Source organism: Calonectris borealis, chromosome Z (assembly GCF_964195595.1).
Source record: "Calonectris borealis chromosome Z, bCalBor7.hap1.2, whole genome shotgun sequence".
Classification (NCBI taxonomy): domain Eukaryota; kingdom Metazoa; phylum Chordata; class Aves; order Procellariiformes; family Procellariidae; genus Calonectris; species Calonectris borealis.
This window is the reverse complement of record NC_134352.1, coordinates 3,590,622-3,618,426: the sequence shown is the minus strand read 5'-3', so window position 1 is coordinate 3,618,426 and position 27,805 is coordinate 3,590,622. Positions and strand designations below refer to the sequence as shown.

The following is a 27,805-nucleotide window of genomic DNA, read 5'->3' as shown; positions in this document are numbered from 1 at the left end:
ATAGTTCCTGTAAATAAAAATTGTATGTAACTGGTAAGAAACTGGAATCAGACTGCATGCACAGCAGTATGAAAAATAGAATTTTACATTTTAAGACTTAAATTCAAAGTGCCAAAGAATGAACCAAAACACTGATTGCTGTAAAGAAATTCTTCCTAGGTGAGCAGAGTATAGGCTGAATATGAGATGATGGCATAGCGAAAGAAGGGTATGAGGCAGCATGAAGGCTATTCTTATTTACGCAAAGATACTCTGTGACTAAAGCAGCCGCTTCAAACCCTGTGGCTTCCTTCTCCAGCTGGTAAGCTGTAAGAAGGGCAACTGCGTATACCCTCCACACAGAGGCTGGAGGAGTTACGAGCATGGTGGAAGACAGGATCAGAATTCAGAATGGTGTTGATAAATAGGCAAGGTGATCTGGAATCAGTGATACAAGATGGAATGAAGGCACGTTGACAGTGCTTTATGTCATAGGAGCAAACCCCAGTGCAGAAATGCAAGATGGGAAGTAACTGGATAGCAAAAATTATGGCAGAACAGACCTTGGAGATTACAAGGGACCAGAAATACGAATCAGCAATATGATGCGTTTAGAAGGGTGCAATTATGTAAAGCAAGGATGAACCTGTTCTGTTCTTGGTGCTGGCAAAGCCTGAGTGGCGTACAGTTTTGCAGAGCATAGTTTAAGACAGGAATAAAGAAACTGGAAGATCTGGAGGGAAAAAACAAAGGAATTAAATCTTTCCTTATATTTTTAAGCTGATGGTAGCTGACTGGTAACAGTTTTCTGCTATGTAAAAACATGTTATACGGACACTGCATCCAAGAATAACAGCTTAATTTGTAGAAAAGGATAACTTGGGCTGAATGTGAAGTCAAGTCTAGGTTGATCAGTAAGGCATTGTGGAATGATCTTTATGGCTGACGGTGAGCCATAGGGCTGCCCTTTCTCTGTTGGGTTTCTTACTCAACTTGTGCTCCAGAGCCAGAGATGGATGGTATTGTGAAGGAAAAGAGGCCATGTCTCAGGGTGAGGAAGAGGGGAAAAAAGGTGGGGGAACTCACGGGGAGGCATAGGCGGAAGTCTGGGTATGTGTGAGGAAGCAGCGGAGGATGTGGGATGAAGGAGAAAGTTGGTAACAGGCCAGAAATATGAGGTAGTTGAGGGACCACAAAGTGAAAAACTGACAGAAAACAGGGAGAAGTGGGGGTGGGCAGACCTGGGAACCTCTGGTTTTAAGCAAACATTCTGCTTCTCTGCATGAAGATGGTGCTAGGTGACCTCAAGATGGTCTTTCTCAGCCCTCTCTTCCTTATTTGTCTGCAAAGAAGTGCAATAAAGCATTTGATTTCTCATCTGCAAACCAAACTTGTCCCCTGGACTGTTGAATGGCAATGAAAAATACTCATTCTTGCTGCTAGGACAATTTACCCTATCAAATTTGATGTCAAATATGATTTTCACAGTACATGAAACTAACTGCCTTCAACTCGTTGGCAAACGCATTTATTGAGAAAGCAGTAGTGAGAGTGATGGATTCAGCTGGCACCTTGGTTTCGCAGCGCTCCTGCTTCAAACACTGGGACAGAACAGGAGGTGAAACGCTTGTCACTGGGGCACCGAAATCTTTTCCTACTGTGCTGTGGTAACGCAGTGCCGCCAACTCTGAAATTATTACTGACCCCAGATGACAGAGAAAGGCTTTGCACATCCTGCGTTACACCCAGAGTGGAAGTTGTGGGTTGCCACATTTTATAAAGTCAGATCTGAGGTGTTTACTTCCGATAGAAGTTACCTTGTTCCTAGACACGTAACGGGGAATCGTTGATACACCCTTGTACAGCAGTTTGAAATGATGACACGGGACCAGCTGGGTTAGTCCCGATTGTTAGGTTGTATGACGAAAGACTCTGCATCACCAAAAAGGACAGAGGAACAAGGCTGGGTGGAGGACCCCAATAACCTAAACTGAGAAGTGGAGCCTCCCAGCTGGCTGCTTCCAGGCTAATTGTTTTACTCTTTACATAAAACCAACATTGTAATATTTCTTAATTATTTTCATTTAATTGCCTTATTTCCCTCATAATTACTTACAATTCATTCATTTCCCTCATAAAATCATCTTATTTCTACCTATATTTGCCTTCAAATTCTGTCCTCAGCACCTCATAAAATTCAAAATTTAACAAGGTAAACTAGCTTTGAAAGTCAGATTGTGTTTGTGCAAAGAGATTGACTTGAAGACTGCACCTTGACCTGGAACTCCTGGGAGGAAAACAAATGCATCGTGTTAATGGAACAACCGTGTAACCCCGCAAGTCCAGTTATCAGTTGTCTGGAAGGAAGGATACCCTGTCTTTCACCTTCTTCGTTTTTTCTTGGCTTTATACAGGCACATTTCTTTTCTGCTGGTTTTCATGATAGCTGCTGCTTTTGTTATTCATGGACTAATTTCCACAAAACTTCTGCAGTTTATCAGTTAATAAGGAGTCTTATCTTCTATCAGAAACTAGACAGCAAGTGTGCTTGTTGAACACTATTTCTGTGTTGAACAGAAGCTGTGTGACCATTTTTGTTTCAAGTACAGTAAACAGCTGTCATTAGCTACTGTCTTGTGTGGAAATAACCTAGGTCACCACAAACCGAAACTGACCCCTAAATATATACTTTCATTCCATCGATGTTTTCTGTGTGTGAATTCCATTGAAAACGTAATTCTGATTTGGTTAAAATTGTTGGTTTTTTTTTCAAGAAGTACCCACTTACGGTTTTATACAAGCTTTGCAGCATGCATCTATGATATGTAAACGTTTCTAATGCAGCCTCTTGCTCAGAAGCATAGAAAACACTGCTAGCAACTTCTAAAGATTATACACTCCATTTAGAATGAAAAAGTGCTTCTCTTAAAGAATACTTAGAAATTATGACGACTGCATAGTATTATAACATTTTTTATTACGATTATCTATGATAAAATTATTTTTTATGTGTAAACTGTTGTTAACATCACACAAGTCTTGACAGATTACAGAGCAAAACTTCCTGTCTGATGTTTTTGTCAGTTCCCCAGTCTACTGAAAATGGCATTAACATACATTTAGATTTTACAAATAAATCAACACAGTTCTAAATGCCCAAGATGTTGCAATATTTAAACTTACAATGTATGTTTTAAATATTTAATCCAAGTAGTGTTAAAGGGACACTGTCAAAGTCTTAGGACTAAAACTTGGTAATTCTTAACAAAAATAGTCAGAGCCAGTTCTTTATACTTACGATGTATCGTTTACCTAGTAGTGCATTTCTTACAATACAAAAATAACTTTGAGACCCTCAAAAACTACTTTCAACTGGATTATAGCAGCAGTTTACTAACACGCCCCATTTTGGGCTATGTTCACGTAAAGCTCACTTCTGAGCTAGGAAATTATTCCCTAGATTTTGGTCAAGGAAAAAAACCCAGGCAATTGCTGTTATCTATGTATACTTAATGGACTTAAGCATAGCTTCACAGGGCATTTTGACAGTGAGCTGGACATTAAGGATCTTGTAGCTGATACTGAGCACAGATTTAAACACAAGTTTTTGAACTGGTATGCCTGCCAGCCTTCTCTTAGCAGCTCAGGTTTTACAGTACAGTGAAATCTGGCTACAGGCCTTCTAATATTGCATCAAATAAACAAACCATTAGTGGTATAACACAAAATGCTAGTTCAACATGAGCTCAGTCTCCTAATGAACATTCGCAAAATTTTAGCAACTGGCATACGTATTGGCAGGCTTTGTGACAGAAGAGGTCTCTGTCCGCGTTATTGCACGGGGTTATCGCCAGTGCTCCTACAGCCTTCACAAAGCATAGAGCAAGACTACTGCTGGTTTTATGCCACTAATTTGAAGGAATTCAATCAATTACTGTTGGGTAACCAGTGACACTATGCCTGGATAACTGGTGTAAGCTTCAGAGCTGTATGTTTCTTCAGCCACTCTGACTTTCCCGCTTGCCCCCTCAGATCTGTGATTGCCCACTGTGAACCCTTGGCTATCAAGAAGTGTCCAGACCGCTACCTAAATAGCAGCATGTGTCAGCAGGCTAAAAAGGAAAACCACACTGTGGAGTTTGTTCTGGGCCTCTTCGCTGAATGGCTTCTTGCTTCCCAGGCTAATGTTTTGTGTTTCTTCCTCTGGCCAAATGAGGCCAAGATAAAAAGCTCGTAGCTTCACTTATGACAGAACTACCCACTGATTAAACGCTTCTCCTGTAATACACTGATGTAGTTGGATTTCTCCAAAAAAGAGACTATAATCCGAGTGATAACGGGTCTTTCAAGTGCCACATTGCTACACCTGTCCTGCCCACTCACAATTCTGCTTCAGCTTGCAGGCAGGCACTGCTAACAAGAGCCAGGCACATCACAGCCTATCAGTACAAATCCTGGTGAAGAATATATTCAAATACTAATGGCAGGACTGCAGTGATCTGTGAAAGGAGAAAAGCATTACATAGGATATTCTCGTTCATAATTTTTAGACAAAGATGCTTTTTATTCTGCAACTTTTTTTTTCACCAGAATTTACACCTATTAAGACAGCTATCAATTTCTACTCCCCCATGCCATAGAGCCCAAATTCTGGGCTCCCTTTCTGTTGGATATGATGGGGGGGGCAGGGGGAAGCTTCCCCATGCAGTGAAAGCCAAACAAATGAGGTTAAACTCCACTAAAATTTGGGAAAAACATTTGCACACTTTTTAGGAAAGTATCTATGTCTATATACAAAAATAACATCAGACAGTGTCCTTTTAAGAAAGTTAAATATATATATAGACGGTTAGAATAATTACACAAACTTCAACCATTTCAACAGGTTTTCAACATCACACATTCAATTTTCATAAGCAAGTTACAATGTCATTTAGCATTTCTCAATGTATTAAAGTTTTTTTGGAACAGACTCAGATGCAATGCACTTTACTTTTCAAAAAAAAAAACAACACACACCAAACACTTCATAAGCAAACAGTAAACAGTTCAAGTTACATTCACTTTGTGGTAACAAGTGTACCGGCTGTTTAGTCCAGCACCTGCAGTAGGGCAAGGTAATGTTAAAGCCTCCATCCTTCCCCTACCACAGTACATTAAAAACCGAGTTACAATCCAGTCACATAAAAATACTCTTAAACACAAATAAAACCTTTTTGCTTGTCACAGTCCAGTTCTCTCAAATTTACAGAACAAGGTACTCTGTAAATAATTTCTTTTTTATGAGCTCATCAGAAAAAAACCAAACACATCAAGCAAGGGCTCAATCCACTTTGTACAGACTAGTCTAACACACTAATTCATTCAATTATTCACAAATTCTCTTCATTCCTAACTTGCACGCCTAGAAGCAAAACAGTTCCCTAGCCGACGGTGAGAGTGCTCATTCTGCTCCTGTCGCGGTGCAGGCGTCCCCTGCACCACACCGGGCAGCACGAAAGCCTCAACAGTCCGTCTGCTGTTGGATCCGAACCAAAAGCTTTTTGGTTAAGCTGATGTATCTATACCTTCCAGCTTGGAAGTTTGGTCTATAGCATTTCCATACATTAGTGGATTCTAAAGAAACTGCCAGACAGCTACTTTGCAAAGATGGAGGCGGTGATGGGTGCAACAGACGCCCAGCGGCGGTTGCAACGGCTGCAGAATGGCCCTTGCCTCTCTGCCCACTGAGTCCTGCGTAGGTGCTGTTCTTGCTTCGACCTGACGGCGCTGCTCCCAGCACACACCAGGTCTTGGCAGGAGCTGTCTCAGGCCAAAACCTGAGCAGGAGTCGAGTGAATAGTCACAAACCTAGTGCTACCTCAACAGGGTGTCAGGCATGAATGTAAAACCTCTCATTTTGGCATATATGCATCTGTCAGAATCACAACAAAAATAAAACAATATATTTCAATCACAATATGTGTGCAAACATGCTCTGAAAAAATAGAAAGAAAAATGGTAGTTTTGGCTAAAGCTACTAGCTTACGTATTTTTTATAAAAATAGGAATAAAGTAGGCAAAAATAGGGAGAATTTTTGCAGCTCATCTGTATCAATTTGCCAGCTCTTTACTAATGCATACTGCTTTTGCTTGTATCAACGCTTTCACAAGCCGTTTGGTTTTTCCACAGGGAATAGATCACACAAAATGCACTGTCACTAAGAAGTGACTCTCGGATTTGTAATGCGAAGTGCTATGCTTGCAATGGATCTCATGGCACAAGTAGAAACCTTGTGACAAACCCCAGCTTGCGAAATGTAGTTGGAAGCTAAACAATACAGCCTTTCTGCCCCGAATATGTTAAAGTGCCCAGGCAGTACCTTCTCCACGAGACCTCTGTCCACTAACTCCATCAGGCGCTGGCAGCTTGCAACGTAGTCACTTATTCTGCTGTAGGGAAGCCAGTCAATCATGGATCCGTCGTACACCACGTCTCCGCTGAACAAAATCTTCCGGTCTTTGTCGTGTAAGCAAATACTGCCTCTTGAATGACCAGGCATGTGCATGACAGTAAGCTGTCGGTCTCCAAGGCTGATCACATCCCCTGCAAATAAACGTGTTACAGGAAAACGTTTGTATTTATCACATATGTTAAACACCACAAAGAGTACCACCTACCCATATGCTGAGAGTTTGTACATACTATATATTCGCAACAATGGGAATGGGACATTTATTTTCTTGGTGAACACCAAAGCGGCATCTGAAAGATACACTTGACGTCAGGGTATTTTCCAATAATAGTAATAGTTAACACAGGCTTGGGCTGTATTAATTGAATCTGTTCCCACCCTAATAAACTAAACAGTGTGAAAAGAAATATAATAGAGAAAATAAAATAGGAAACAAACAGAACACATCTAAGCCGGGTCTCCTTTGAAAGTTTACAAAGTAAGTGTTTCACAATTTATTACGATTTTACCCTCACTTAATTCGCCTAGAATTCCGCTGCTGTTACTTTTGAAAGGCAAAATGACAGAACATAAATTGCTGGAGGAGAACCAAGACTGGCCTCCACACACTTTTTTCATCTCATTCAATCAGATATATAAAAGTAGAATTTTCTTAACAGTAGGTCATTTTTTTGCCAGCTTAAATGTGAATGCCTTTTCATTGTACTAGCCACTCAACTGGTACTTTCAGCAGAAAGTCAGTCTAGGGATAGAGAACATTGATGGTTGGACTGGATGATCTTAGAGGTCTTTTCCAACCTTAATGATTCTAATGATTCTATGAACAGGCCAAGTGAGTCTGCTGTTGATTCTAAATTGTAAGGCCAGCTTAATTATAAACTTGCAAAATTTACAAGTGGTAATATGTAAACTTTAGGGCTGTGTAGGGAAAGATGACCAACATATAAGCAACCTTCTCAGAAGCAGCTGCTTAACAACTATATGAAACAATTCTAAAAGAAGTAACATCCAGTAGCATCGTAAAACAATGCTTAAAACTATAATATGCATTTCAAGTTCCAAGAAGAACAAGAAAAAGGTACCAAACCTCTACTGCATTAGCAATTTGAAAATTACCAATCTGTCTCACACCAGAGACAGGCATGCCACGAATTTACTCACGACTCAGCAAACCTAAAGGTACTTAACTCTTGAAAGGCAGATCTTTCGTGACAGGACCTGATGCGCTTTGGTACTCAACTGAAAGGGATTACTGAAAATGCTAGAACAGAATTTGGAAGGCACTGAGTAGCTACCATTGACCACGCTGTACCTGACATGGAAACGGGCCCCTATGTCTGCAGAAGCGGCTAGTTGCAAAATGATCAGAGAGAATTTTTAGCCAAATTCTCCTTTAAGGAAATGTTCAGAAGCCTTGGTAGAAGAAAGAAATAGACTTGACTATTGAGAAGATTGTGCGGAAAATGCCTGTGTTGGCGAATGAAACAACAGTGGAGATGGTGAAGTTAATGGAGCCAAGTGTTCCAGTGGGTTTCAAACTGCTCCTGGCACTGAGAAGAGTACGCAGCAGCAGAATATGGCATGCAAAATTTAAAGAAGAAACGTACAGAATTTAAGAAAAAAAAGCACTGGGACACCTGAAGGAAACTGTGAGTCTTAGAAGATAAAAGTGACTAGGAAAACTGTAAATGGTAATGCAAAAAGTAAATGCAATTTTAGCTAGAATAGCCAAAACGAAAGGTGCTTGAAAGATCTGGTAAGATTAAGGTAACGCAAAAACTAAACTCAACAAATGAAGCTGGCAATGTACAAGTAAAAGCTGCAGCTTTGGATTGTAAGAGAATATTGCCCCTGCCACATTCTGTATTTTCAGCATTACTGGATATCCTCACCCCACAGCAACACACGCACCGAGATGACATACCACTTCCCCACAGCCTGTCTCAATTCATGTTATCTTAGAAACTCTGATGTTACTTTGACAGCGAATGTGCTTGTTCTTTTACAAGATTACTTTTTAAATAACTTTTAATACAGAAAAAACAACTTAAACTTCTGTTGATTGACTATAAATGTCACATCAGATCTCTGGAGTCTTCAGTAAGTTCAATTCTGCTTTCCAAGCACCTATGTGGGATGGCCAAATACAGCCAAGAAGAGACCAAGTCCCCTGCAAAAGGTGTCACCTGTCTGTCAGACAGCTACCCTTTAACTTCTGCTTCACCATATTGTACAGGTAGGTTGTTTGTTGTCACTGTTACCTATGAGAGACTAAATGGATTTTTTTTACCTGTAGCAAGCCACTTCTGTAAATGTTACATTTACGTAAATTCTGTAAAACAAAACTCATATTCTTCACAGTACACATTTCAATAAATTGCTTTGTTCTTTACAAACAATGTTCCGCTATGCCTTCACAGTTTATAAATAATAAGGGTCACCAGATGCCAGAACTGATTGACATAGTGACACACTGTTAGAAGCCCGAGGCTAAACCTGGGGTGCTCAATTAGTCAGTCACTCAAATTACTTCTAAGGAAGAAAATCCTGCATCAACAGACAAAGAGATTAGGCCAGCACAGGTACTTTATGCTCGGTTCCTGTCAATACTTTCGGAGCTGGCAGAAACAAGAATTTAACCCACTACATATCTTTTTTGTCCCATGTTGAGGACGGCTTGTAGATTCTGCGAAGTGGTTTGCAGAGGCTGAACGCAAATGAAAAATTGTCGGTTTAACTGTCGTAAGAGGCACTGCATAAAGCAGTACGAGAACAGAGGCAAGGAAGATCATAAAATCATGGAGCAGTTTGGGTTGGAAGGGACCTTTAAAGGCCGTGGGCAGGGACATCTTCAACCAGACCAGGTTGCTCAGAGCCCCGTCCAACCTGACCGTGAATGTTTCCAGGGATGGGGCATCTACCACCTCTCTGGGCAACCCGTGCCAGGGTTTCACCACCCTCACTGTGAAACATTTCTTCCTTCTATCTAGTCTGAATCTCCCCTCTTTTAGTTTAAAACCATTCCCCCTTGTCCTGTCGCAACAGGCCCTGCTAAGAAGTCTGTCCCCCTCTTTCTTATAAGCCCCCTTTAAGTACTGAAAGGCTGCGACGATGTCTCCCCAAAGCCCTCTCCTCTCCAGGCTGAACAACCCAGCTCCCTCAGCCTTTCCTCGTTCCGCCCCCCTGATCACTTTCGTGGCCCCTTCGATGCCACTCTGCGAGCCGGGATTCAAAATAATTAATAATTTTTGCAATCACTTCCGCTCAGACATCGACACAAGCATCGATTGAAAGGGAGGCGCCCAGCCCGGCCCCCGCCGCCCTTACCCTCCTGCAGCAGGCGGGTGGGCCGGACGGGCGGGACGCGGAAGTGCCGTGCCCGCCAGCCGGGCCGCGGCGGCCGCGCCACCTCCCGGTCCGACAGCCAGGTGACGGCCTCGTAGTTATCGCCGCGCAGCAGGGCCCCCGCCTCGGCGCTGTGCACCGCCACCTCCTCGAAGTGCTGCAACCCGCCCGAGTGGTCGAAGTGGACGTGGGTGGCGACGGCCAGCAGCGGCCGCGGGCCGGCTCCCTCCGCCGGCGCCAGCAGCCCGGCGGCCCGCAGGTAGTCGGGCAGGCTGCGCAGCCCCAGCCCTGCGTCGATCACCACGTCCCGCTGCGAGCCCCGCACCAGCCAGATGTTGGCCCGGTTGCCCGACTCGTAGAAGCGCTCTTGGATCCAGAAGATGCCTCCGCCCAGGGGCTTGTGCGCGAACCACTCCAGCGCCGACATCGCCCGGCCGCCGCTTCCCGACGACGAGCCCCCCCCGCCTCCGGCCCCGCTCTCCTCAGCGGCGGCGGGCGGGGCGGCCCCGGGTCCGGCCCACTGCGGCAGCCGCGGGCGGAGCGCGGCGGCGGGCGGGTGAGCGGCCGGGGGAACCCTGAGGGGCGGCCGGGGGAGCCCTGAGGGGCGGCCGAGGGAGCCGTGAGGGGGCGCGGGGGGGCCTCAGCCGCTGCGTGAGGGAGCGAGGGGGCTTCCCTGTCGTGACAGGCTCGGGGGCTGCCCGGGGGAGGCGGCCGAGACCCGTCTGCGGAGGGGGAAGTAAAGTCCCGGGTCGTGAGGGGAGCGGGGGGACCCTCCGGGGGTGTCCGGCGGCTTGGGGCGGGAGTGGCGGTGCGGCGGGCGGGGAGACGGAGCGGGAAAGGGGAAGGGAGGCGCGAGGGGGTGTATTCTCACATGGCGGGGGCTTGTGGCCGTCGTGAGGAGTATTTTCACTCTTTTACCTTCAGGGGCATCAGGTGAAAAAACAAAAAAAAAATCCCAAATCTCAGTGTTTAGATTTCAGTCCTTTCTCTTTTATCTGCTCTTCCCTTCCACTGATTGCCTCTGAAAATCGAGGATCCGAACGCAGCCCAGAGTTTTGTTCTGAGGAAGAGGTCCGATAACGAGAGCTCGTCCCAGCGCCCAGTCTCCTCACGCCCGCCGCCGTCGCACCAGCCGCCTCGCAGCCGGCGGGGACCGCGATTCCACCCACATCCCCTCCCGAAGGCCTCCGCAGCCTTCCCCTGACTGACTGCCCGAGCAACAGCGTACGTAGTTTTGAAAGGATTTTAAAAGCTTAAATCTGAAATTCGCCTCCTCTTTTATAGAGTAAACGACACCCAAACTATCCGTAAACACAAAAATGGGTCCAGTTGCTCCATTAGGCATCCCTCGCGGCAGCCAAAACACTAGTTGTCGTGGTAACTTTGTCATGCTTGGTCACTTAATTGTGCATCTCAGCTTTTCCTTCACAATTTCTCCGGTCATCTGCCGCTGTCAGTTTATGGTATGCTTGCAAAAGTCACAAGTTTCAGTAAAACTGCAGAGTTGAAATACCGCTAGTTTTAAAGCTTGTTACTTCTCATGAGACTAATGCGCTATTTCAGGAAAATCAGAGAACTGATTTTAAAGGAGCATTTTAAAAATGGACCTTTAAATTCACTATATTTAATGCAAACAGTGTGCCTCTCCTTGCTAGCTGGACATCTCCCTTAACTATTTTTTTTGTTGTCTTCTGTTGTTGGTTCCCTTTTTTCACACCTAGATAATATAATTGCTTGTGTTTGGGCCTTTACTCTATCTTTTATCTTTCTCCATTCTGCCAGGCTCACATCTTGGTTTTCATTCTGTTTTCAAATGTTTGCTATTTCTTTTTTTCTTTTTTGCCTTTTTTTTTTATTTCCAGTTAATTAAATGCTCAGGCTTAGATTTTGCTTTGTTGCCTTTCTTAAAATGATTTATTTAGGTCTTTCTGCTTATTTTTAGACCGTTTTCTGTGCTACTGAGTGATGTGGTAATATATAATGTGATTTTGTTTTATCCAAGCAGAGCTTATTCCCGTTGAAAATAAAAAGTGGGAAAATACTTGCATCACCCTGGTTTTCACTGGCATTTAATAAAAATTGCTTCCATTTGGGGGAATCTTAAAAGATCTTAATCTTAAGCATGCATTTCTTTGCTCCTAATCATAATTCTCTCCTGGATTCCTTGTTATTTTAGACAAGTGTATGAGAAGCTGTAGTTATTGTGCTGTTTCTTATTATCTCACCTGCACACTGATGGTGGGAATAGTTGTAGTGATACAGGTACAGCAGTGAGTCCAGAACAGACATGTTCTTACCAAGCAGGGTGCAATACGGTAACCTTGCAATTAATGGTGAACAGCACATGGGATTTCTGGGCTGGGGCCTTGAATTGATCTTTATGTAGTCTTGAGGAGTGAGCGGTAGCGCATTGCTTCAGCCAGGCTTCACTTGGGTTCCATTTCCTGGCATCTTCCGCTGCAAAAAATGTATTTCTCACATTTTGCTTTACTTGCTGGCCCATGGGTCATACAATCCTCAGCTGGAGATTGGCGTAATAGTGAAGGTGGTGAGATGTGACTGCAAATGTAGTTTTTCAGGCTATTTTTTTTTTTATGTCCTCGGTGAAATATTTTAGTTAGAAACAACCACCTTTTGTCAGCAGTTAGCTTGCAGATACTCTGGAGTGGAGCAGAGAGAGCTGTTGTGAAGAAAAGTCCTTTGATGCTTTTACCTTGAACCTCTTTGCTTTTGGCTCTTTATAAGTACCCAAAACTAGTTACAAAGATAAAGGAAAAAAAATAATCAGAAGAACAATAAAGCCATGAGTCACAAACACAAACTGGTTTTTGGCGAGAAGTTCAGAAACTGCAAAATGTATTCACGGAAAGTTCAGGGTCCTTGAACTTCTTTTTTCTTTTTTTTTTTTTTAATCTTATTTTGTTTCTGGTTCTTCTATCCTGATTGAACTTAAGTCAGTGTATCTAAGGTTTAGAAGAAGAAAGTTTAAAATTCCTAGATTAGGAGGTAATTTCAGGCATGCAGTGGAGGCTAGCAGAAATGAGGGAATGGAATTGATTTTAGGCACCTACCACGTTTATAGTATGTGGGAGAACCTAAGATGGGCATTAAAAATGGCTTGCTATTTAAAATGATCTTTGAGAGCGGTTTTAAAATTACTGTATTCTTTGTTAGACATTACTTTTATAGGTAATACATACATGTATTTGATATATGTAACAAAAATAAATCTTTAAAAATCTAACTTTTTCAGTAACTCCAGATGGCTGGGTCAGGTAGAGGAAGAGGACGTGCTGCGTTTACCTTCGACATTGAGGCTATTGGCTTTACTAAAGGTGCAGCTCTACCTGATGTCGTGTGTAAGCCTCCACCGCCATTTCCTGTAAGTACAGCAAGAGTCTTAGAGCACACTCTCTGCGTTCAGGTGAAGTGTATTCAGAGTCGTGTTTAGAGAACGTAATGAAATACGTGAACAACCCTAAGCACTTTAGGTCAATTTTGAAGCATTTAATATAAATAATTGTTTTTCTTATTATTGCTTCCTGTCCCTTTGCTAACTGTTGTATCCTAGATTGCTTGCAAGATATTAGTTTGTTAAAGCCCTCATCATGATTTGGTTTTCTGGACATTACAGTAATGGAAACACTGGGTATCTGAGTTTGTTTGAAATGGGGTTACACTAGTCCTTGAAGCTGATTTGCTGATTTTAGAAATTTACCGTTGATGCAAACATAAAAGATTTTGGGTGATTGTCTTGTACCTCAGTAGCCAGAATTTGAAAATAACTGAAAGATATTTTATGTCATTAAGGAAGAGATTTGGCATTTCTGTTGCGTTTGAAAATTAAAGGGGAAGAAAGAGCATTTTCTGACTGAGTTTTGCTGTGCAGGGAAGCTTGGACAATTTTGAGGCTGAAAAGTAGTCTTAACAGTGTTGCAGTTTCACGTAAGAGAACTTCCCAGTTATGTCAGGATTTGATCAAGGTGCATGAAATTTTTCTCAATCTCACCTGTTATGATACAGAACTTGCAAGTTTGGCATATAATTGGTGCTATGCTGAGATTTCTCTGAATAGTTATTTCACCCAAGATTTTGACTTACTGAACCAGGTGTTGTATACCCTCTTAGTCCACCTTTACGATTAAGTTGTGTGATTTCATTGGTGCTAAGCCATGTTCCTAACGTGAATGTTGCAGTCTGCTTGATAGCGCAAAGAAACTGAATTCTGTGTGAACTACAGCTTCTGCAGTTACAGTCTGCGGTGGATCAGGCTTGTGGGAGAATTACTAGCCCCAGTATATCTAGTGTATGCCGTGGAGAAGTTAAAGATGCTTTCTTCCTTCTGTGAACAAAGTTTCAGAACTAAGTTAAACTTTCCAGGGGAAAGCTAGTGCCATTCAAAAAAATCAACCCAGTGGCATAACTAGTGTCGATAAAAATTTCAAGAGTTAGATTTAATGATTAGGCAGTGACCAAAAGTATATTACAGTTGTTGACTGACGTACACTGAAATTATTTTAAGCAGTGAATTGTTGCTATGTTTCTAATAGCCACTTTTTGAGTTCTTATGAATTTCCTGTAAATGCAGTTAGAAACCCAATTAAGGAGCATCAGCTTACCACTAGCAGCATTAGTGATTTAAAATGTTGGCCAGCTAGCATACAGCTGGAAACAGTAAACTGCTTTCATGATCCAGCTCTGGGGCTTGCGATAGCAGTTTGTGCTTTGCAACTTACCACTCAGGTATTGATTGTGCACCATCTGTCGTGTGAGAGAAACAACATCCATTCTATAATTCTGTCTCTAGCTGTAGTTTTCTGTATATTTTTACAACTGTTTTTGCTTATTTATCTTTCCCAATTTCAAGATTCATAGTTCAAAAAAAAAACCCCCAAAATCCAAACTTTAACAATTTATTTACATTCAGTTGATAGGTACTGGATTGTGTGAGGGTCTGTGTGCTACCTGGTTGTGTGACAATACAACCTGTGTCTCTGACAATAGTCACGGAAAGGGTGTCCATGTTGTTCAGAGTAATCATACTTAATGTAGTTAAAACACTGTTTTAGAAGAGGTTAAGGCCAGCGCTACTCAGACTGAAGAGAGAAGCAGTGGTTTCTGAGTTAGGCTGGTGTGAAAAACTGCTTTTGGCAATTAAAAGCTTAACATGACTATGAATGACTATTTCACAGTTTTAATAGGTTTTTTTTCCCTTGATTTCTTGATGTATTTTTGCAGAAACATACAGCCAAGTCATAGAAGGTATAAATTTAGTTGTAAACATAGTTATGCATGTCAGAATGCAATAAAGTATACTTGCAAAGTAGCATAATGCATAGTTTTGATGGATATTAAGACCTTATAAATAATAAACATAATTTGTACAGAGTACAGACAATAAACCAGTGCCTCTGAAAACAGGAGAAGATGAAGATTACATGTTGGCCTTAAAACAAGATCTTAGAGGAACTATGAAAAAAATGCCATATTTTTTGGCAGTAGAAGAAGATCGTGAAGGTTTGTTTGTGTGCTTTTTATTTTTATTTATATCTACAGTGGTTATTATTCCGTGAAGGATGATGTAGTGAAATGCATGTGTTGAAGATGTATCTTGTACTGATAATGAGGAATAAAAATTGGCAGCTTAAGATAATATGGAATTTTTCTGCTTTTACACCTCCTGAAGTTGTGAGTCACACCCACAAGTGCTGTAACTGGAAAGCAACTACTGTGTGAAAAAGAGAGGTATCGAACATCTATTCCATTTGATACACAGTAAGAAACATTTAGACCAACTATGTGCAGTCTTTTCAACTCCATGCTAACAAATACAAGTGAAACAGGCATTTCTACGTGTTAAAATACCCTAAAAATTTTGCATTGGAGCAAAGAAATCTGTAGTAAATACCGGTGCTGAAATTCAGCTTCCATTTTAATTGTGTAAAGACATTCTTAAAAAATCAATGTTATATTTAACAGCTGGGCATTCTAAAAGGTACTAATTTTTTTTTCCCTAAGTCTGTTGAGGAAAGATCTGTTAAGTATTACTGGCAAGTCACCTGAAATATGAAGATTGAGATGTGGATAAATTATTTACTGAGGTTTGCATCAGAAACAGAGCTGGATTAGAAGCCAAAGCTTGATCTTATTCTACTTGACCTAAGAATGTCTTTTGCTTACATGTATTTAAAAATTAACCACTTTGTTAATTGTTTGATGACAATAAATGCTCTGCTATACTTGCATCCAGTCATACATCATTATACTGTTAAAATCCAAGCTTCCTGGTCAGAAAACTGAGCTAGTGGGAAAGAAGGAAAGAGGAGCAGGGTAGGAAGACTTTAATGTCTGTTCACCTTGCTGTCGGGGTATTATAAATCTAGCAGTCACAGGAGGTTATTATTGTGAGGAGTGCTGCTTTTCGTTAGTGATTTTTGCCTGGTTCTATCATCCTCCTGAGTGCTTGTTCTAAATAATATAAATGGTAAGTGCTGTTACAGCAAAATAGGAAATACAGCATATTAGGAAATGCCGCATGAGTCGGTCCCTAGGCCCACTCAGTGCAATAGGCAGTCGCTAAAAAGCATTACAAAAAAGTTTAAGGAATCCGAAGTGGCCAAGTACTGGATAATCTTTTCTTTGCTATCTTGCGCTGATTTTGCATAACGAGAGCTGACTTGAACCCTAGAACGTGAAGTTTAATTTCCACCCCAAAACCATCAGAGTATTTTCTGACTGAATATTCATGATGTAGATACGATACAGGTACATAGTCCAATCCCCTCTGAATTTTTGGTAATTTTTGTTCATGGCGTAGTGGTGAATTCTAGAGGTTTTTGAGACGGCGTGCTATATTTTTTTATTGGGCTTTGAATGTAACACTGATTAACACACCTTATTGATTGTCCACTTGTTCTTGTACTAAAGCACTGTTTAAAATGGAGCAGCACTCTGCAGTACGAGCAGTGAACACACTGCCGACCAGACGTTGTGGCTCACAAAAGGCAGAATATTTCCTCTGACCTGCAGCTGGAGCCCAGCAGTCACCGGGACGCAGCAGGCAGCTGTAGTGCAGCTGACGGCCCAGGGTGGACCCTGACGGTGCGGCCAGGTAAAACCTTGCTTATGAGGCAAGGAGAACGGATCTGATCTTCATTTCTAGATCCCTTTATGATGGTAGAAGAATTCCAAATTACTCTTTTATCACATCTCCTCTTTCATCTTCTGAGTAAACAAATTTCAGTCTCTTTGGATTCTCATATCACCAGAGGCTTGCCATGCTCTTGATCTTTGTCAGGCTTGAAGTTTGCTATTTCCGTTTGAGGCACAAAAAAGGAAACTGCTATGCTTGAGCACTAGTCAGGGTTATTTCCAAGGAATCAACCACTGTATGAGAATATACTCTCTCTCTTTTCCAACTTTGCCTCGCATGATAGTTCTTACTGTTCACCTCAAAATCGTCTTTGTTTCTGCAGCCTTCTTTCTGAGGTGGAGTGATCTCTCTCTGTTGCTGAATGTGCACCTTAATAGAACTGCCAGCTTTGAGGACTGTTTTTCTACAAAAACGGGCAGTTGCAGGGAAAGCAGGTAGACAGCCACTTGATAGACTCAAATAATGCGTCAGATGTTCTCATTGTTTCCCCAAGGGTAAGTTGGTAAGTTGAGGTAACTTTTTACTGAACCTGTAGTTGCACAAAAATGCCTCATCTGAGGGGTGGGGTATAATTACATCAATGGTGGTCTGCAGCTTAAAAAGCTTGCTTTAATCTCAATCACAGTATGCACTTCTGTCTGGGACTGCATTATGTAGCAGAAGAAAATCACTTTCTTCCCCCAAGGTAGATTATTTTTAACTGATCTTTTCTGTTATCTGGTTTACAGCCCTTTCCTCCCCTGTATTTCGTCAAAACATCTGGTAGGAGTAACAGAGAGGCAGGAGGGGGACTGTGGGGAGAAACTTCTTAAATTGGCTTTGCTACAAGAGCAAATGGATTGTTTTAAACCCTTCAGCACGACATCTGTGAGGCACATGGTCCTTTGAAGTGTGAGAAGGGAAACATTTTAATTAGTTAGGACATAGCTATCTATCTTTCTTTCATTATTCAGGTAGTAAATGAAAGCCACGTCTAATACTACCTGGCAATTTTGATATGTTAGTATGCCGTGTAAAATAGATTTTCATCATTCATTTCAACACTCATTTTGAGCGAGTAGCAGGCTTATTCTGTAGTAAGTTCTCTACTTTCCTCTTTTCATAAGCTATGAATCATTCATATTTTTCCTGTACGTATACCTGTTATGGCTGGGTGACTGTCACCTTGGCAGTGGTTTGGAATTAATTCCTTAGCTGTGAGTGGCGAGAGTCAGGGAGATATGTTTTTTTTACTGATGGCATCAGTAATTAGTTCTTCACTGAAGAGGCTCAAGCTGAAATCAAAACTACTAGTTTCTTTCCCTCTCTGTGCTGACAGTATCCTGCAGCATCTGTGAAGGACAGCTACGTTAAATGCCCCTTGAGATACTGTCAATTTTGAATGCAAGCTCTTTGTTGCACAGTTTTATGTAGGTCTTCTGCTTGCCCTCATCAAAACTAAGTTTAAAATTGAGCTTCATTTCTGATGCCTTCCTTCTTCCTTCCTTTTCTCTGGTGAGTATGTTAGAAGTCTTTGACTGTAAAGGTCACAGACTGTCTTTGTACCATGTTTTGTACAATACGCACAAAAATTATCCTTGCAGTTATTACTGCAACCAGAATCAATAACTTTGCATTAAGTGGATTTTGCAGTTGGGCATAGTAATTTGGTAAGAAAAAATGGGACTGATTTAAAAATACTTAAGTTTTGATACTGCTTTTGTCATTAGAGATTGTATAAGAAATTTTTTTTGCAGTAGTATAAATGGATGTACTTACACTGTGTAACTACTGTATTATTTACAGTGAATTTCTCGGTTTAGTTCTTGTGCCTGGAACGAGATTAAATGGACTAAAATATGTTGCTACTCTTTAGGACACATCTCTGTTACCCTGCAAAGCTTTGCCATGCAGAAGTACTTAAAGTCTCGGGAGTTGTTACGATCAGTCTGAGACGCGGCCTTCTGATACTCTTTATGATTAGCACAGTGGTAATAAATGTCACTGACTGGTTTTGTAGCAAAGGTTTGATTGTGAAACTGTTAAAGAGTTGGAGAGTTAGCATTCATTTGATGTTTCAACCTAGTTTCCCTGACTATATCTGCATTTTATGTTTTCATGCTTGCCAAGGATAGAAGTATAAATTATAATGTTTTTGGAGGGTTTTTTTTGGGGGGAGGGGGGGAGGGCATTTTGACTGAAAGGAGATACCCCAAAAATGCAAAGCAATATTTGGGAGTTTTGCCTTTTTTTGGGGAATATAAAATTCCGGTCTTGCAAGTACTTAGCAAATGATTAGTCCTGGGAATTATCATGAGAACTGCTCAAAGTAGTGACATTAAACTGTTTTTTAAGTGTTTGACAACAGCACAAGAAAGAGTTCAACATGGGATTAAAAAAATACACTGTATGTTTAGTTACCGGAAAATATCAAGGACAGTGTCTGGATTGACTTTTTAATTAACTCTTTGTATCCTTCTCTACAGCAATTGAGAGGTACAGTAAAAAGTACCAGGACAGTGAAAAGGAGCATGCAACATGGACCCCAGGTAATATCTGAGATTATCAAAAGCTAATTCTTTATTAACCTGTGAAATGTTCTGCTCTTTTAAATGTTAAATCATTATTTTTCAAGCAATAAAAAAGTATTGCTTACCAAGTCATGGTAAAATCCTTACCAAGTCATGTATTCCCTGTTGGGAGTTATGCCCTTTGCATGTTTTCAAATCAAGGTGAAGTAGGGTTTTGTCCCCTCCTCCCCCCCCTCCAAAAAAGAAGAAAAATCTGATTTTATTTATTTACTCAGTTGAAACAACTGATTTGCAGCAAAAATGCAAGCTTTAGCTCTCACTCTAGCTTTCCTCCTCCCTTACTTGTCATGCAGATACCAGTTTTGAACTGGGAGTAAACATTGATGTTACTAAAAATAACCCAACCTGCTGTCTCAGTGACAGGTAGCTGGGTTTTATAACATTAAACTTCCATAACCATATCTGTTTAGCTCACTACTGCAAACTTAATTATAGAATGTAAATTGAAGGGCACGTGGGCCACTGGAAGGGCTGAACTTTATCTCTTTGGGGCAGGTGCCTGTTACCTTTCAAGTCAGTGAAATACCACTCCTGACACCAGTTCCTCAATGTAAAGTACAGCTAGAATTCCATAAACTGTTGTGTGCAAAAACACTTAGGCATGCATGTAAATAGGATCAAGCACAACAGGGGCCCCTGCCTTTCCTTGGTGGGAGGCAGGGGGAGGATTACAGCTGTAAATCATCATTAATACGTATTAAAGCTATTTTCTGTACAGATTGGAGAAGACTCCCACGAGAGATGAAGCCAAAGAAAAAGACCAAAAAAGGTATATTATATATTTTTAAGAAGCATTTAGTACACACTAGCTGAGTGATAGAAGACATACTGGAGCTGGTTAGGGAAAAAAAATGGTAGAAATGTTCATTAGTCCAAATAATGAGGCTTTTGGCAGATTTTTTCTAAATAATTTACTAGTGTGCCTGTCTTTTGTGGTTTTTGCTTTGCTTCTGTAGGATGTTTTAACTTACTGGAACAGCTTTATCTTGCTTTCCTGCCTTTCATATTGATGTACCATATTACCATATGAGATATGTAACAGTGAAATATTAAAAAAAACCACAAAACTTTTTCTTTTGAAAGTTTGTATCTTTAGTCAACACTCATCCTTCCTCTATTTAATGAATAGCTGGCTGTTCAGATTTCCTTTACATTTTGGGTTTCTCAATTATCTTGTTTATGATTTGGTTGACTTTTGCATTTTTTAAGCCTTTTATATGTGATTTAATGTAGGTTAGTTTCTATTTTCCCTGGTTTTACTTTTTTTGTTTATTTTCAGCTTTCTTCTGCAGAATTGTGAACCAGATCCTTCAACTGCAGTTGGAGCTCGTATTGGTTGTTCTTACAGGAAAAAACTTTTTTATTACACAGCATCATATGTGTATTTGTTTTTCAAAGTGTTTTCTAGTATGCATGACGGCTATTTTAAGTTCTCTGTAGAAGTCTGTTGATGTGAAATAACACTTGGCCTCCTGTATCTAGCTCTCTGTTACATATAATTGTTTACTTGCTTGTTCTCTTTGTCCAAGTCCTTCATGTGTCATTTTTCAGTTCAAGGATAAAATAGAAAAAGAAAAGGGAATGTGCAGTAGTCATGGAGACTGGCTCAGCTGGAAGCTTTGTTCCTTTTAAGAGTGTCATTGAGAAGCATGGTACTAAAGGTAGACTGCAAGATTCAACTGAAAATTAAATACTTATTTGCAAAATTTCTGAAAATGAAACCAGTACCTACCTGCTTTTTTTTTTAAGAAGAAGAAACTGCATTGGCTTTTACAAGCCTATACGCAATAACTAGCTCCCCATAATCCAATGAAATCATAAATGCCGATTTATTATTCCTTGTTACAATAATGTTGTGATTATCATCATCAAAGAGAGAATCACTGCTCACTGTGGGGGATTTTTCCTCTTTCTTTTGCGTCAGTTTCTCGATTTGCTCTTAAAAGTACATTTTCTTACATAGTTGTAATGGCAAAGGTCAGCTGACCATCAGAATTTGATTGGATAAAAAAAATAGGTTCCTCTAAAAGCAAAAATCATGTGGTTTTAGTTTTTTGGGGGAATCCTGATGCAGTACAGAGGCCATACAAAAATATGACTCAGGAGGTTTGTAAATAGCTGATCAGTGACACATTAGCCTTCTGGTACATATCTTTGTTGTATTTTGAGGACAGCCATCTTAGGTGACACTTTATAATGGAGTGGAACAAAGATGAAGGGAGTCAAGAGAATCTGCACTGAAATTCAGACTTCCTACCATTCTTCCTACCTTTCTACCTTTGTAGATTGCAGGATTGGTTTTGGGATTACTACATGTAGGGGGACGGCTGCATTTTTACACCCCCCTCCCTCCCCCTTTCTGGTTTCCCTGAATGTTTTAACCTAAGATCTGACCACCTGCCTTCTTAGTGACAAAACTTTGGGTAGAATTCCACATCTCTCCCACACTTACCCTGGGCTGTGGACCACAGTTTCCTAGATACCAGCAGTGCCTGCCAAAAAAAAAACCCCAACAAACAAACAAAAAAAACCCCAAAACATCGATTGGGTTCAGCTCTTGTAGGCCAGTTATATGCATGTGATTATAGCAATCAGATATATGCATTTAAACCCAAGTACTGTAAGAGCAGGTATTTGGAAAGATAAGATTGTATTCCATTGCACCTCAATGGATGTAAGGAGCTATTTTGCTTGAAGTTCTACTAACGATGGGTCAGTGTCTCTTTTATTATAAGCTCCAGAGATGCCTATCATTTAAGGAAAGATCTTGCATGTCTGTTTGTATTTCCAGGGTGTTTGTTCTATAGGCATTATCTCTAAAAGCCTGCAGGGGTTTGTGCGGAAATGATAATTTTGAAACGCACTTTCCACTTGTTTTTCTTAAAAGCCTGCTTCATTCTGGATGTGTTTGCTTTGACACTGTTCATATGTTATTACAGAGCAGCTTGACTCCCCTCAGCTCTGTGCAATGCTTCCTAGGCATAATCCCTTCCTAGGCAAAACACTGAAATGAACTGAATGTTACTTAGGACAAATGCTTTTGACAAAATACAGTTGTCTTCTCAGCAGCTCCTAGCATTCTGCTTCCTTAAGTATTACACCAGATAAAATACATAACCGCATGGGGTTACTGTTTGCACCAGGAAGGATATCCCTTCCACCGATGCACACTGTTTTCCTTTCTGATATTGCTTGGTGCAGCCTAGCCTAAAAAAAATGCAAGTTACATACGCTAGCTTGTCTGAAGCTGCCTTGTCCATCAGAAGCCGTGCAGCTATACCAATATGGCATCTTACACAGGCAGTGTTACCCTGCTGAGAAGAGCTGATCTCTGGTAGGTACAGCCCTGTGTTTTAAGTTTTATGTGATGGTGCTGAATATAGCAGAGCCAAAAGACAGTTACATCATGGAAGCAGGATGTCTCACAGAGCTTTCTAAAGACACTAACATCTCTCGGTATGGACCTCTCTGTTCTTCCTCATCTACTGGTCAAACTGCACTCCTGGAATTGGGGCAGCTATTCCCTTAGTGTAGGGTGCTGCAATTCAGGTAGCTCTTACCTGGTACGTGGAATGCTATTTTTGACCTTCTCTCCACCATATAGTTAAGTAGCATAATGAGGTTGGATTGTAGGCAGTAACTTGATAAAGACGGTGTTCATGAATTAAGGGACTAGGTGAAAATACGCACTGTGGACTCATTAGATGAGCCAACTGTGGTCCAGAAGCCATCTAGCTGCAGTAACCATGCCTGCTGTGTTGGATCTAATAAACTCTGCTGTCTGCCTTTTTATCTATCTATCTGAAGCACCCAGCTGTCATTAATGTGTTGCATAAATTAGTAACATTAATGAGTTTTTATCTTTTCAAGATTATGAAAAATAACAATTGAGATTCTATTCTAGTTTCTTAACATATTGTGAGTACGTAGGTGAAAAGTATGTTGTGAAGCTGAACATCATACTTTGGCCAAACCTTTGGTCAACTGTATGTTCAAAGTGAATTTCAGACTGGCCCCATAGGCATTGCTTACATAAATCAGGCATTTACACATCTCTGAATGATGTAGCTCAAAGTCTAAGGTAATTTTAATACAGATGGTATGGGATTTCCGTGGCATTCTCAAGATGTAAACTCTTAAGAGCAAATAAAAGAAAAGAATTTGTGTTCATCCATATTAGAAAAATAATTGTGATGTATTTTATTTCAGCAGGTGCAAAACCAAAAAAGGCAAAAAGCTCTGAGCCTAAAAGCAATCTGGATGTGTTGAAAAAAATTGAGGTAAGATGTGCATACTCTTTCTAAATTGTACAATAGAAATTGCTGAAGGAAAAGGAAACCTTTAGTATGTTTTTTAGTACCAAATGGAATAACCAGAGCAGTCTTTTTCTGGCCTTGTCTTGTTACTCTGACAGACGACTATTCTGCAGTGTGATAGCACAAAGGAGAGGATGAGGATAGAGCCTGGCTGTGAAGAAACTATTTTCTTTGCTGCTGTTTGAACACAACAACCAGTTGCTCTTCACGGGATAGTGATGTAGCCTAATTGTGAACAGCAGAGCTACTATTAGAGCTTATTGAAGGAGGAACTGGTGCCAGAGCTTTTAGATCTATTGCTTTTTTTTTTAAGTTTTGCCAGTCTACTGATGTTAGAAATTAAACAGTTCAATAAATTGAGAGAGAAGAAGCATACAGAAAGAGAAACTTGGGAGGAAAGTGACCTCGGTTTTGGAGGCGACTACCCACCATTTGAGAATGGGAAGCTTAAAGGTGAAACAGCCTTGTATTTTTTCTCTTGGTGATCCATCAGTTGTTTGGTGCAGAGACATGATTATATACAGTATGTGGTGGCGTTTTATCAGGTATGACATGGCCTTCTACTGTCAGTTATTCCAGCAGCGGATGGTAAAGAGAAATCAACACCTCAGTTTCTTACACACACATACTTTTTCAGACTTAAGATCCGCTTCACATCATGTTGTTTTAAATACTGACAAACAACTTCTGCACAACATTGTTACGCTAGGTGTCTTGCTGTTAACTGCAGCATGACATTTTGGTAGTGTGGAGGACGTGCTGTTGCTGTAACACACGATTATCTTGTAAAGGAGATTGCCTTGTCACAGGAGTTGGAAAAGAAGGATGATGAAGAGGAAAAATCTGAAGATGAGAAAGACAAAACAAAAGACAAAGAAGGTGAAGATGATGAAGAAGCAGAAGAACCAGAGGAGTATGACGAAGAGGAGCATGAAGAGGTATAATGTTAGTTTTCCTATTTACACAGATCCCACTCATTGACTAGTGTGTTGGCTGTCAGCCAAAGAAATGTCCCTAGCTTCTCTGATGCTGCGGGAGAGTTGTAGTGAGAGGCATTATTACGTTAATTTTCTTCATTGCACCACATTGTGTTGTAGTTAAGTGGGTGTTCTAGATTTGTTATTCCCAAAGAGCTCTGAAAAAAAAAGGTCTTGCAAGCAGGAATGTGTCCTGCTACAGTCAATACATATAATTATTCATTTTCATCACTAAAACAGTGATGCCTCTTCTTTCATAGGTATCAGAACTTCATTACAATATTTTCCTTTTTCTTTCCCAAGAAATAAGGAAAGAAAAAAACTCCTATTACTGTTTCAAAATGTGGGTGCTCAAGTGCAGTTTTAAGTATGTTTCTTTCATAAATTGTCTCCTCTAAAGATACAGTGACAGATGTTTTTTTCCATTTGTTTAGGAAAATGACTACATTTCTTCATATTTTGAAGATGGAGATGACTTTGGTGCTGGCAGTGATGACAATATGGATGAAGCAACGTATTAGCTATTGTTGCTAGGTGGCACGCTGCTCAAGCCTTACACTACTTGAAGTAGAATTCTGGAGGTAGGCTGAGTATCAACAGAACTAATGCTTTAGCTCTGTTGGTTTTAAGTATACTCTCCAAAAACACGTTGGACAATTCTTTTTAATTGTACTATGCTGTAAAACAGGATACGGGATCCTTTGTTTTGTTCTTTTGCCAAATGTTTTGCAGACATGCACCTTTTTAAGGTTCTCTGGAATGCCTACTGATGGAGTAAGCTATATACCATTGTATTGCCTCTGCACAGAAAAAGAATGTATGCATTTTAATCGAAATTGTGCCTAAGCATTTGCACTAGTCAGTTCTATGCTTTAGCAGTCAAATCTTGAAAATAGTAGTGAAATTCTTGATGACTGCAGCAAAAAAGAGATATGGCCTTTATGGACATAAGCTGTGCTCATATTTGGCAGCTGACTTCTCTGAAGGGATTTATGTAACTTCTGAATTCAGGTGACTGAAAATAATTGACCACTAAGCACTTCAATATAAACTGACTTGAAGGGACCTTAGTTAGATGGACAAAATAATGAGAGTATTTTGAAGAGCTATTATTCTAGTTAAAAGAACTCATTATTTTTAGTATTTTGGTAAAAAGAAACTGTAGTATTTAACAACGTGTTACATTATCTTTATGTATCAGTGTTAAGTAATAATTAAGGGTAATTTAGAAAGTATATATGGCTGAATTTAAGATTGAGAAATTATGGAATCCTAGTTTTCACCAGTGGCACACAGATCAGTGATGAGAATTTCAGTCCTTTCACCTCAGTTTCTCCACTTCTTAAGTCGGTACTAACTTTCCTACCTCACAGAGCTGCTGAGTGAGCTGGCAGATGATAGCTACCTATGTAATTGTTAATGCATTTATTTACTTTCCTACTGGATAAACAAGACAGAAACTTAACAGACAGCAATTCAATACAAAAAAACCCCAAAAATGTAAGAAAAGAACATGGTGAAGTATTTTGATGCATGAGGTTTTAATTAGGAAAACAAGACAAGTATGAGAATAGCAAAACCAGAATGTTTGGAAACATTAATTTTATTTAAGAACCAACAGCTGAAGTATAGAAAACTTATTCCTGAGATTAAAAACTTGAGGAAATGACAGAGCATTCTGTGTGTCCCGCTGTCCTTTGATGATACAAAATATTATTGATCAGTTTTATTATTGATCAGTGTTATTATATTACTATTGATCAAGGGGTGTTCTGGTTTTCTGGGTTTTTTTTTACTTTTTTAAAACATTCTATTCCTGATAACTAGTGTTGTCTAATGAAAGAACAGTTTTAAAACAAACCCAACTCTTATCAGCAAAGGCAAGTACAGAAGTTTTCCTTGCAAGTTTGGCGTTTTGTCAAGCAGTACTTTACCTCACTGCCGACGGGAAACCGTACTGCATTATTCTGTGAACTTCTGTATGCAATAAGAATTTGTTCCTTCAGGTGTAGCTTTCAAGTGTTCTGATAAAATTCATATCAGATGTAAAGGAAATGAAACTAAAATGCTATGCAGGTCACACCTCAGAGGTATATGAATTTTATTTTGAAGTGTTCATAGCTATACAAATAACATTTAATAAACATTCTGCTGCATTGCATAGGAAATGTATTCTGTCTGATCATTTTCTTTTAACATCACACATGCCAGCAGTTGTTTCTTAAACAGGTGTGCCTGTTTCTTGCATGTGATACACAAAAGACAGACAGATGTTGTGAACAAGGTAAGCATGTTGACAATTAAATTTGCTTGCCTCAAGTATAACGAGTATTATTTTGTACCAGCTGTTTCCCCCTATGCAAGGTAAACAAGATTCCTTGCCTCTCACACAAGGAATGCAAATAGATGGCTTTTGCCACAGGCAGCACTAGAGAATTAATGCTGAAAAAGCATTACTGCCTGAGGTGCAGTTTGGTCACGAGCTGTGGCTTGCCTGAGCAGGTATAAGACCTTATTTTGTAGTAGACACTGGGGGCCAACGACCTTCTTCATTCATCGTACTGCTAATGGGAGAGACAACTGCCTCCCTGCTGTACTGTTGAGAAGTACCGCTCTGGCTGAAATCGGGTCTTTTTGAGACCTTTAAGAGGTGAACTATAGCCGCCTCTGTCCTCCAGGGGGAACCGCAGAGTCTTAGGATGGACCCTCTGGGCCTAGTTTAACAATGGCAAATAAGGCCATGCTTATGAGCATGCCGAGTTCTGCAATGATACAGCTCTGTGCCAAGGCACTTCTGAAGTGAAATCAGGTTGTGCTCTTCCGGAGGCATAACACTTGCAGCTGTTCTTACAAGCTGATTTTCCGATTGCTTGGAATTTATTGCAAGCCCATAGTGCTAACAAAACTTAGACCGTTCTTTGGGTCTCAGCAAACTTTGGGAACCTACCTTCACAGCATAGCAGAACATTGCTGCTTCATACAAGGCGGCACTGCTTTCAGTGTGTAGGGA

The 27,805-nt window shown here is 40.5% G+C and overlaps 2 protein-coding genes across 8 annotated transcripts; one reads left to right on the top strand and one right to left on the bottom strand.

Annotated features, from left to right (window-relative positions):
- Positions 1–2,936: 2,936 nt before the first annotated feature.
- MBLAC2 (metallo-beta-lactamase domain containing 2) lies at positions 2,937–10,206 on the bottom strand. 4 transcript variants are annotated; one of them, XM_075136447.1, is made up of 3 exons: positions 9,762–10,206; positions 6,342–6,565; positions 2,937–4,478 (listed from the first exon to the last, which is right to left on the bottom strand). In XM_075136447.1, exons 1-3 carry the CDS (start codon positions 10,204–10,206, stop codon positions 4,422–4,424), a joined length of 726 nt encoding a protein of 241 aa, XP_074992548.1. In that variant the 3' UTR covers positions 2,937–4,421. The 4 variants fall into 4 exon arrangements, with proteins under 4 accessions (XP_074992548.1, XP_074992550.1, XP_074992549.1 ...); XM_075136449.1 differs by lacking the exon at positions 2,937–4,478 and adding an exon at positions 4,798–5,956; XM_075136448.1 differs by lacking the exon at positions 2,937–4,478 and adding an exon at positions 4,798–5,893.
- A 36-nt stretch (positions 10,207–10,242) lies between these two features.
- Positions 10,243–26,963, top strand: POLR3G (RNA polymerase III subunit G). Of its 4 annotated transcripts, XM_075136453.1 has the most exons (10): positions 13,037–13,161; positions 15,201–15,296; positions 16,707–16,890; positions 17,255–17,366; positions 19,398–19,460; positions 20,221–20,271; positions 20,782–20,883; positions 23,712–23,782; positions 24,628–24,756; positions 25,230–26,963. In XM_075136453.1, exons 4-10 carry the CDS (start codon positions 17,294–17,296, stop codon positions 25,314–25,316), a joined length of 576 nt encoding a protein of 191 aa, XP_074992554.1. In that variant the 5' UTR covers positions 13,037–13,161; positions 15,201–15,296; positions 16,707–16,890; positions 17,255–17,293; the 3' UTR covers positions 25,317–26,963. The 4 variants fall into 4 exon arrangements, with proteins under 4 accessions (XP_074992551.1, XP_074992552.1, XP_074992554.1 ...); XM_075136450.1 differs by lacking the exons at positions 16,707–16,890; positions 17,255–17,366 and adding an exon at positions 10,243–10,335 and having other exon boundaries at positions 10,813–13,161; positions 15,167–15,296; XM_075136454.1 differs by lacking the exon at positions 15,201–15,296 and having other exon boundaries at positions 13,093–13,161.
- The last annotated feature ends 842 nt before the right edge of the window (positions 26,964–27,805 follow it).

What these genes read in the sequence shown, in the direction of transcription:
- MBLAC2 (XM_075136446.1), bottom strand. Translation starts at nt 10,206, where the DNA reads ATGTCGGCGCTGGAGTGGTTCGCGCACAAGCCCCTGGGCGGAGGCATC. An exon ending in CACCCGCCTGCTGCAGGAGG is followed by an intron (nt 6,566 to 9,761) that starts GTAAGGGCGGCG and finishes GTTTATTTGCAG; the next exon opens with GGGATGTGATCAGCCTTGGA.
- POLR3G (XM_075136450.1), top strand. Translation starts at nt 13,042, where the DNA reads ATGGCTGGGTCAGGTAGAGGAAGAGGACGTGCTGCGTTTACCTTCGAC. An exon ending in GCATGCAACATGGACCCCAG is followed by an intron (nt 19,461 to 20,220) that starts GTAATATCTGAG and finishes TTTTCTGTACAG; the next exon opens with ATTGGAGAAGACTCCCACGA. An exon ending in ACGAAGAGGAGCATGAAGAG is followed by an intron (nt 24,757 to 25,229) that starts GTATAATGTTAG and finishes CCATTTGTTTAG; the next exon opens with GAAAATGACTACATTTCTTC.